The sequence below is a fragment of the Vigna angularis genome, chromosome 2, assembly GCF_016808095.1.
Source record: "Vigna angularis cultivar LongXiaoDou No.4 chromosome 2, ASM1680809v1, whole genome shotgun sequence".
In the NCBI taxonomy this organism is placed as follows: domain Eukaryota; kingdom Viridiplantae; phylum Streptophyta; class Magnoliopsida; order Fabales; family Fabaceae; genus Vigna; species Vigna angularis.
Genome location: NC_068971.1, coordinates 2015622 through 2027285, shown reverse-complemented (window position 1 = coordinate 2027285; position 11664 = coordinate 2015622). Strand labels below are relative to the sequence as shown.

At 28.6% G+C, this 11664-nt stretch overlaps 1 protein-coding gene across 1 annotated transcript; it reads left to right on the top strand.

Moving 5' to 3' along the window:
• The first annotated feature begins 2878 nt into the window (after window positions 1–2878).
• Window positions 2879–4534, top strand: LOC108327936 (allene oxide cyclase, chloroplastic). Its single transcript, XM_017561674.2, has 3 exons — window positions 2879–3297; window positions 3412–3533; window positions 3903–4534. Exons 1-3 carry the CDS (start codon window positions 3051–3053, stop codon window positions 4302–4304), a joined length of 771 nt encoding a protein of 256 aa, XP_017417163.1. The 5' UTR covers window positions 2879–3050; the 3' UTR covers window positions 4305–4534.
• The last annotated feature ends 7130 nt before the right edge of the window (window positions 4535–11664 follow it).

The following is an 11664-nucleotide window of genomic DNA, read 5'->3' as shown; positions in this document are numbered from 1 at the left end:
AAAACGATGGTTAAACCTAAAAAAATATTTACGTTTCTTTTATATATTCAAATAACTAATTTTGCTGTGCATATGGAAAGGTCCGATTAAGGATATCTTTTAGATAAGTCCATAAATATTTATTTAACACTAACGTTTACATAGAGATTTAAGATACCATTTGCAAATCTATTGTGTTCCAACCTATAAAAGTGATAAAGATAAAAACGTAATGACTCATAGATAACTCGTTTGTTTTTTAAATATAAGAAATTGACAATTATTATTATTATTTTTGTATAACTGGTCAATAAAATATTTGTAGCCATTGTAAACGGAAATAAATAAAAAAAATAAGTGACTTGTTATTTATACCATAAAGCAGTAAAATACAATACAAGATAGTGTATATAAAATAGGGTTAATTCTAATAATACTCAATTGTTAAAAAAAGAAAAAACTCAATATACATAGAATATTATCACTAAAATGAATATCAAAAAGTTCATAAATATAGAAATATGTGTTAAGTTTATCATTAATAACTTTATTTATCATAAAATAAAAGTTCCACTACTAATTTGTCAATCCATTTCACACTAATACAAATATATACTTTATCAGCTAGTGGTACTAAATAAAATTATGCTAATCCAATCTTAAATATATACTTAATAAATTCTTTGTACTAAATAAAAGTATGTTTGTCCAATCTTATATCTTGTTTTTTTATAAAAAAATGTTATAATTTTTAATTTTAAATGTTTGTTTGAATAAAGAATTTTAATAAATAAATGCACAAAAACATTATTTAAATATTAAAAAATTAGTAATGGTTAAAAAGTATTAATATTAATAATATTACATAATTAATGTTAGTTTAAATTAAAATTAAAAAAAATTAATACATATATTAATACTTCAAAAAGTTGAATAATTATTTGTCATCAAATAATTATTTATTAATATAAAAAAATAATATAAAGTATAAGATATCACACTAAATTACATTTAAGAACATGAGCAAACAAAGTCTATTATGAAAAAAAATCAGTTTAAAAAAATCAGTTTAAGTTAATATTAAAACAATAATAAAGATGAAATGTTAAATCATTTATATTGTTTTTTATGTATAAAAATTAAAATACTTATTTGATTCAGACAATGATTTCTCTCAAAAAAAAATATTAATAACTTTGAACATATGTTTACAAAATTACAAGTACCAATGTCATCTTTTTGTAATACTTCAAAGAATCTCTTGTTAATCAAAGAAACCATGATAAACTAAAGTAAAATTACTTTTCAAAAAGTTTTTGAAAATCCACATTTCAAACATGTTTTAAAAAATAAATAACCCTTCTAAACTCTACATAAATAAAAGTCTACTCATATTCACCATAACTTCCTTTAAAAATATCAACACACAAAGTTAATTGAAGACAACTCTTAGTTGCATCATGAAAGAAACTTATCATATCACATCCTTAAATGAAATCACTACATAGTTTGAATATTGAAAAGTTTAACACAAAAAAAATCAAAGGCGACATTACTCATAGCTTTTTAAATTTATTTTGAGTCATACGTACAAAGTTCTTAATTTAAAAATAACATAAATAAAACCTATTGGATAATGAGATTTACTATAATTTCTAATCTTCCAAATCATTTAGATAATCACACTAATAACCATCACTTTAATCAATTTAAGCAAAGGCTATAAAAAGATTTCATTCAACCAAATTGAGAAAAAAACAAAAATCTTAGAAAGCTTCATTTAATTATTCCCACAACTACATAATAATAAAAACAATAAAAAAACAAATAAGAAAAATATTCAACCTCATTCACACAAAACACATAGCATAAAACTACTTCCTTTTCTTTAACCTTAAAACAATAAATAAAAAACTATACAATAACTTCAAAATAACCAAAATTTTAGTTAATAACATAATATCCAACAAAATTAAATTCTCGCAATCCACACCATTTATCATAGAATAATAAAAAAATTTAACAATTAAAAAAAAGCACATAAGTACCATCCAAAAGAAAAATCACATAAATAAAAAAAAAATAAAAAAGTGAAACTTCCTTCACGTCGAACTAACAACAAAATACCTTATTTTTGTTAAAATGAGAATTTGGTGTTTATTTTACCAACATTTCAACTAATATCAATTAAAATATATTCACTAACTAATATTAACAAAACAATTTGAAAAAAATGATTTTTTATAAAATATTTCATTTTCTTATAAAAAAAATATATACTTTTAAAATTCTTAGTTAAACACATAATAATGGACATGGTTAAATGATGAGAAAAACATGAAAATAAATGCTAAACAAAGTATTTCTAGACGGAAAAATAAATTCAATGTGAAAGAAGAAAACTTGAAAATTTTCTTTCCGTCCAAAAAGATATTACATTAGTTTTGTAGTCTTGGAAAAAGTGAAACAAGCGGAAGAATCAGAAGATCAAACCTCCAATTTTCTTCCAAGGTTGATTTTCTCGTGTTGAACGCAAGCAACACATTTCCAATCAAATTTTCCTCACAACTTCATCATCATCTTCCTCAACAACTCACATTCATCCATAACATATTCTTCAAAATGTAAAACCCATGCTCTGTGCAATTGCATATTGCAATCCAACAAAGCATGGTTTAAACAAACAAACAAAAAAAAAAACATGGAACACAAGCTCATAGAAAAAGGTTCACCAACTTTGTACCTTAAAATTATTATTCCTTCCAAAAACATATGCCACGCCGATTCTCAACATAAGAAAATGATGCACTATTCATGAGACCGTCCACTATCCTTTGTAGCCATTATTGTACATTTGACCCTCTCAAACGTGTCTTTCTTTCACATTCTCACCGTAAGATTCACACCTTCCTTCCACCGTCCACCTGTTAACCCAGTAATCTCCCTTTGTAGCCACCACTTTGCACTATATATATATATATAAACCACCTTTACCTTCTTCACATCACACACTCCATAGCCTTCTCTTTTCTTCTCATCTGAAAACACCCTCAACACACACACTTTTAACAATGGCAGCCTTCTCAAGCCATGCCATCAAAACCATCCCTTCATTTTCCTTTCAGAAATCTGTCACCACCAAACCAGCTTCGTTGTTCCTCACACCCTCAAATATCAAACCTTCATCACCCTTCGTCTCATCAAACCATTCTCTTGCCAAAAGTCTCAAGCTTAACTCCACTTTGCCACACTCTTCTTTCACTTCAGTTCCCAAGAAATCTTTCACTTGCAGAAGCCAGACTCAGCCTGTTGACTCTGGTAGACATACCCAATTCTCAAATTTGTGTTTTTGTAGCTGAAATTGAACTGGGGTTTGTCTTCTTTAGTCCTCTGACGTCACCCTTTTGGTTTCTTTGCTTGATCGCTCTGCAGACAAAGTCCAAGAACTGAGTGTGTACGAGATCAACGAGCGAGACCGTGGCAGCCCTGTTTACCTTAGATTGAGCAATAAAAGTGTGAATTCCCTTGGTGATTTAGTCCCCTTCAGCAACAAGGTAAGTTTCTTCAGTCTCGGGACAAATTCTAGACAGAGTTTCAGGTGTTTTTGATGTTGTTATTCCACCAAAGTTGGAGTTTTTATAACCTAATCTGTGTTAATCTTTAATGTAAACTTTGTGGTAATCAGTAAAGTAAAATTTCGTATCCTAATCAGCAAACAACTGTTACCTTTTTTCTGCATTTAAAGATTTACTTTATGTATGCTAATTTCATTCATACTGAATTATTTGTTGTGTTGTACTATGTTCAAACCTTAACTTAAGTAGCTGCAGAAGGTTTAGACATTCCTTGTTATTATGATTACACTGAGGCTGCAGAAAATGTTGGATTTCCATGTGATTGATTTTGTTTTTGGACATGTGCAGTTGTACACTGGAGATTTGCAAAAGCGCATTGGCATAACATCTGGTATTTGCATTTTGATCCAAAACAAAGCTGAAAAGAAAGGGGACAGATACGAAGCAATCTTCAGCTTCTACTTTGGAGACTATGGTCACATAGCAGTGCAGGGACCATACCTTACCTACGAGGACTCATATCTGGCTGTGACTGGTGGATCTGGAATTTTTGAGGGAGTTAAGGGTCAAGTGAAGCTGCATCAAATCGTGTATCCTTTCAAGATTTTATACACATTTTACCTAAAGGGTATTAAGGATTTGCCTCAAGAGCTTCTTGTGAAGACTGTTGAACCCATTCCTTCTGTTGAAGCTTCCCCTGCTGCTAAAGCCCTTGAACCCAATGCCACCATTGCTGGTTTCACAGATTAAAGTTCATCTTTTTATTACTTTTTTTTTTGTTGGCCCTTTGTAGTTTGATATAAGTTTCTTAATAACAAGTGGGGGTGTTTGATGCTTTTCTTTTTGTAGTAGTGGAGTTTCCATTTGATGAAAAACTTGACATTGTTCCACTGTTTGAACAAATATCATGTGTAACAAAAACGAGTGTGTTTGCCACCATTGGTGTTGGACTATTTATATGTTTTAGTTACTGTTTTTTATGCCTTTCTGCCTTTCTGAAGCAGCACGTGGTTTTTTTTTTCCTTTTTATAATATCATGGAAAACACTTTAACATTTATTTATTTAATATATTACAAAAATAAAATAGTCAGAAAAAAATAATTTTTTATATTTTAAAAAAGTAAAATAAAATACAGTATAAAAATAAAATAATCATAAAAAAAATAATATTTTGTATTTTAGAAAAAAAATAATAAATAAAAAGAATAATTATAAAAAATGTTACAAAAAGATAAATTTTTATATTTTATTAAGAAAAAATAAATAAAAGGATATATAATATAACAATAAAATGATTATAAGAAAATAAATTTTTGTATTTAAAAAAAGTAAAAAGAATAATATTAAATAAACGTAAAAAAATTGGCGTTAAAGTATTTTTTTTTTCTGGTATGTTATTATGTTTTCAAATTGTGGTTGTGATTATAATACTACTTTTTGTATATTTTTTGAAAACATGTGCCTTTTTTTTCGTCAAATCACATGGTTGGTTTTGTATGGATATCATCATCATTAACTTTTTCCTTTTTTTTTTCTAAGTGTGATTAGTTGTTGTTACCTATTAATCATCGAAATAATTATTTTTTTAGATGGAATTTGGTCCACCGTTGTTATTCTTTTATCATATGGGTTTGTTGTCATTGACTTTGTCATTAAATATTAATCTGTGAGTCAATACTTATATTTTCAAATTGTAAAGGTTAATTTGATTAAATTTCAAATTAGAAAAACTAATGAAAAGACTTTTGAAATTATAACCTATAAATAATTAATTAAATTTATATTTATGATTAAATTAACGACTACTGGTGACTCAAATTTAAAAATCGCAAAAATAATTCAAGAAATGATAAATCTATTAATGGACTTAATTCCTCCATTAATAGTTGATGTCATCTAATTCTCTCTCTATATATATCATGCATATATAATGCCAGACAACTTCTAAACCCATCCATTTGATCCAACCAATTTTATGATTACTTTTTTTTTTATATAAAATTTTGAAATCTTGTTTTTTAAAAAAAAAACTTTTTTTTAATTAGTGTGTCAATCACTGTCAACAATTTTGCATTTGAGATTTTTTTTTTGCATTAAAAGCATTTGGGATCAACATAAATGTTAAGATATGATTATTTGGATTCTTTATCGTAATAATTAATTGCCGTGAAATCATACGATAAATAAAAAGAATTTTTAATAATATTTAATTGTCATTAAATCATAATAATTAGTTTTTAAATTTGTTGCGTAAATATATATATATATATATATATATATATATATATATATATATATATATATATATATATATATATATATATATATATATATATAGGGGTTTGCTAACGCGCGAACGCCTGTTTTTCAGTTGGTACGTTTTAGCAATGTGTACCGGGTTTTAGTGGACAAAAATATCCTTATATATCATGGATTCTAAGTTTTAAGGTCAAGGATATTTTAATAATTTTCATTCTCAAAACTAAAAAAAAAAAAAAAGAAACCCCCAAACCCTTACTCACCTCTCTCATTCCTCTCAACCCTTTCTTTTTCATCTTTTTCACTCCAATCTTTTCTCTGTCATCCCTATTGTAGCCCCAATCGAAAAAATCAAAAATTTCTCTCAACCTTTTCTCTTTCATCTTTCTCACTCCAATCTTTTCTCTGTCATCCCTACTGTAGCCCCAATTGAAAAAATCAAAAATCAAAAACACTTGTCGTTAAACCATCTTACAAAAAAATTATTTTATAATGAGTTTTCATCTTATAATTTTTGTCTTATCTAATTTTATCCAATTTTCACAAGCATAAAAGAATTGAAAATTGACCTGGAAAAAATCAGAAATACTCGTTGTTAAACAATTTCTTACAAAAAATGATTTTATAATGAGTTTTTTAGAGATGATGATTCTGCAGATGATGAAATTAGAGAGATTAGTGAAGATGGTGAAATTGAAGAGATCTTGAATGAACCTTTGCCTGAAGGTGAATATGTCAATGACTCAACTCTTTACAAAGGCAAATTGTTTAAAGGCAAATGTTTTTTATTTTTTCAATTGGAACTACAGTATCGATGACAGAGAAAAGGTTGGAGTGAAAAAGAGATGAAAGAGAAAAGGTTCAGAGGAATGAGAGAGGTGAGTAAGGGTTTGGGGGTTTCTTTTTTTTTTTTTAGTTTTGAGAATGAAAATTATTAAAATACCTTTAACCTTAAAACTTAGAATCCATAATATATAAGGATTTAGGGTTTAGGGTTTAGTATATATATATTATTTTTACAAAGTTCATATTTATAATTATTATTTAGAAGATAAATATTGACCATATTAAAAAGTAATTAATATTTAAATATGAGTATTTTTTATATTTATAATACTATATAAATAATATGATATGCGGAATAGAAGAACTTTTTTAATTTTTTTCTTCTATTGTTGTTAATTTTTCATTACTCATTTTCATTTATCCATAAAAAACTGTCCCATATTAAATTTAGTCTCGATTATTATGTTTATTTTACACAATCTTAATTTATGGACATGCATCATTTATTAATAAATATATCAATCGACCAGTAAATATACACAAGGGAGGTAAAAAATTATTATTATTTCTTTAATGTTTTGCTCATATTAATCTTTATAACCTCACTAGCACATATATTAGGAGCCGTTAATTTACATTTTCAATGATGTCAAACGAAAAGACACTCAAAAACTATTTTAACAATTTTCTTTTTTCATTCTAGAGACCAATTCAATCAATTACTTGTAAGTTTAAGAACTATTTTGTTATTTAATCAATTTCAGATACTCAGTTATCCTACCATTACAATTGAACAACTAGATTAATAATTCACTCATTCATTTTATAATGTAAGATGGTATATTATGGTATCAACCTTAGGCTTCTTGGTTTTAATTAACCACGATTTCGAAAAATGCCTTTATAATTTATTCAACTGTCGTATTCAAATTTTGACCACTTCTACATAATATTACTTTTGTATATTTAATAAACACGTGCAGCCTAAAACTATTTTTTTATATATATTATGATTATTGGTTTTTCATTTTATAATCTTTGATTAGTTGTGCCATGCATTTCAAATGGCTTTAATACTCCGTTATTCTTTCTAAAAAAATACCCATTTTATTTTTTGGTTTAATTTAAAAATGACCATGTACTACATTCATGGAATTTTTTAAATATCAATCAATAAATATTATATAATAACATGTAGCAGATCCTTCAGTTCCTGCTAATATAATGGTTTCATCTGATTGAGGCAAGTCATGATTCATGAATCAGTCACCATTGAATCCCCTGGTTGGCTGGAGCAAGTTGTGATGGGAATCAATGGCAGTGATGACACTAGGAAAGTAGTTTCAATATAAGCACTTTTTTCTTCTTTCTCTTGATCTTCATGTTATATATCATTAGGCTAAATGGTGTTGAAGGATATAAACTCATTATTGCCATTGATTTTTATCACAACATGGTCTGATCTGTCAGGAACCTCATATTTCCTATTTTCATATATTTTTTTTTCTCAATTCACCTACTTTTTATATTATTGCTGGGTTGGTGATGTTTTTGTTAGAATTAATTTAAATTTTATTTAGGTAAAAATAGGAAGGAGAACATTGTATAGGTTAAAGATTTACTAATTTATTTGGTCTTAAAATTTTAAATAAAAAATAATGTCAATTTTTTATATGATTAAGTTCAGATTTTATTGATACTGTGTCTCTTAATCAACATCTTTTTTGATAAAGATAAATCTAACAAGTGATATTAGAGTCAGATTAGACTTAATATAAAAAGAATTATATTTTTTTTGTTGTTAGGTTTTGTTAGGAATGTCAGAGAACTTGTATATGGAGTTTTTACATAACAACATAAAGGTATTTGAAGGTGAACGTCCTCTTGTATGAAAGCCATGTAAGAGCTTTAGTGTTTTAATTGCTAATTTTAAAGCATATATGTGAAAATCTTCACAGTGCTGTTTCATGCTCTGCTTTTCCCGTTTTTGTCTGCTATGAACCGATGGCTAGACATATGTAAAATTATTAAACTTAAATTATTAGGAATTAGAGATACAATATAGGTGAAGCAACTAATAATTATCTGGAAATTTTATTTTGAAAAACATATTTTGAAATGTTTCTGTGAGTTTAGGAAATTTTGCTACAAAAATTATATTTTAGGAATTTTATTCTGAAAAAATTGTTCCAGAAATCTTGAAATATGTAATCCCCAAATCACTTTTCCTGAGGTAAAATGGTTATTCTGAAATTTTAGAGAGTGGGTGAAGAAATTGTGGGGGTAGTACAGGAAGTAAAAGCTAAATTTGAGACCCTCAAAATGAAGAGTTGGGCTTTTGAAAACCCGCCCATTATTTTCTTCGCTGCCCAACTTTTACCAAAAAATAATCTTGAAAGGGTATTTTCAAGTTTATTTTTGAATTTGTGATTGTTAAATAAAAATTGATGCGTTACAAAGTAAACACCAAAGTAAAATTTTCCATCCTAAGAAACTTCTCATGTAACAGAAAAATTCAAAAGGTTAAAAGCTAACGTACTATTTTTTTTTTCAATCAGATCGAATTCATTTCCCCTCAAAACGAACAGAATCTCTGGGAATATATGTACATCATCTCTGATTTAACTTTCTTCGTGGCCCTCACCTTTCTTGAAGCTATTTTGGAAATATGTATATGGCTGGTTATACAAGGGAAATGTAAGAAGTTTTTGGAACTTATCAAATCAAGTTATCAATCATATAATTTGACGTCATTCCACAAATATATCACGACAAAACAAAAAGCAGTCACACAATTATTTGTCTCTCCCAACCTAAACTGTTTTCAAACGTGCATGCTTCAAACCTAAGTTTTTCACTTCAATTTTCACGGTTCTTTAATTCCAAGAATATATAACACAACTCACGAGTGGATATACACAACCACAACTCACAAATGAACCCAAATCATTTGTATCATAGTAGACATGTACTCTTACTCATGGAGTTTATAGACGAGAAAGTTTACTGGAAAGATATAATATTAATTAGATATGGAGTTTATAGACGAGAAAGTTTACTCGAGAGATATAATATCAATTAGATATGAGCTCAATTACATAAAGAAATGACATTATTCTTTATTCAAAACTTTACGACAATAAGTTAATAGATCTACAACTCTATATAGTGTTTTATTTTCTTATTTTTATCTAATATAAAACTTAGACTCAGTTAAAATTTGGCTTAATATCTCTCTTGATTCCTCGAATCATGACGTTTGTTCAAAGTAGTCTTACCTTTTAAAAAAAGTTTTAAATTGTCTCATATTTCGTAAAAACGGTTAAAGTTATTTATTTTTTCTTATGGCGTTAAAAACTCTAACAGTGTAGCTACCTCGTGGCCAAAACTAAATTATTTATCGAGTTAGTAATTACATGACACTTTAAGGTCAATTGACTTGGTAATGTATGTGAAAAGGGATAGGGTTCCTGCAATGCGCCACCACAAGGCCACCATGCCACCATTAGTGTCACCACAGGTTCATCTTCTCGAGCAATCAAACCTCTATAGCCACCACGCCATCAACATCCATGCACGAACATCGCACCATCTTCATTCTGAATTGCAGAACCACCATCGACCTTCACTATGCACCTTCCGCAGCCATGGTGACCTGCACAAAATCAAATACGCATGAAACCCTAAATCGTGTCTCGCCTCCACCGTAACCATGCTCCTTCAATTGCGACGGTGCCGGAAGAAAAATCCCAAATCTAAATCGCGATTCACCCCTTCGAACCATAATTGCGAGTTCCTTCTCCTTCGATTCAAAACCTACATTAGAAATCAGAAAAATCCAGAAACCAAATCGCCTAATTCGAACCTCCACGACCAACATTCAAAAACCCTAACCTAAATAGCATCGCAACGACGAGTTCATCTCTTCCATCACCTTTACACACCGCAAACAATTCTCCTCCATCTTCGTCTTCTCCACGAACTCGAAGAACCCATATCGCGTTCTTGCGAACCACCATGACCATTAAACATCTCCTTTTTTTGCATCATCATCTTCTTCATCGCAAAAGAAAGACGGACATCATCTCCATCAATCTCCATACTTGAAAACAAAGAAGGAACCACAACATAGAAATTTCCTCTAATGACACCACCGTGAGCTCCTTTGTGCAATGGAAGAACCAGTAGTCGCCGTATATGAGGGTCGAAAACCTTGGTTCGAGAAGGAGAAAGTGTTTTTCGCGAACCCTAATTTGGATGGGAAGGGGACTACCACGTGGCAGTCCCTCATTACTTCAGCTTGCCACACAATCACTAAGTGGACAAGTCATTCATTTTTGGTGAGGAGGATAACTACACCGTTAGAGTTTTTAATGCCGTAAGTAAATATGACTAACTTGACCCGTTTTTACACAACATGGAACAATTTTAAATTTTTTTTAAAAGATAGAACTATTTTGAACAAACATCATAATTCGAAGGATCAAAAACTCTTAAAATTTTAACAAGAAACTTATTTAAAATATAATAGAGAGGGAATTAAGCATTTTGACTGTAACTAACTTGCTATTAAAAATATAATAAAAAGTATTAATAAAAAATAGCTTGAATAAAAATCCCTTTATTTATTACCATCGCTGATAAACACTAAAGTAAGTTGTATTAACGGAATCTAGAGCACCTCTTCAAATAAAAGCTTATGCACCAAATTGACGAAAATGAATCATAATTGCATGAGCAATATGTCTCACTTGTTATTTATTTAGTTCATGTGTAACTTTCAATCATTTTTTCATATTAAAGCATGTATTTATTGGAATAAAATATTAATAAAAAAATTCAATACTATACTAAGTTGTATATTTACGAAGAAGTGAGATATTTGAGAAAGTGAAAGTAAGGAAGAGATTGGTGAATATTTATGAATGGCCTAGCCTGTTGTGGAATTGGATGGTAATTGTTTGGGAAAGGAGAGTTTGGAAAATTGCATTAAGATGAGACAGTTCACTGGGAAGTAGTTTGTGGGGGACAGATAATGGTAGAAAATAGAAAGGCTTTATGATA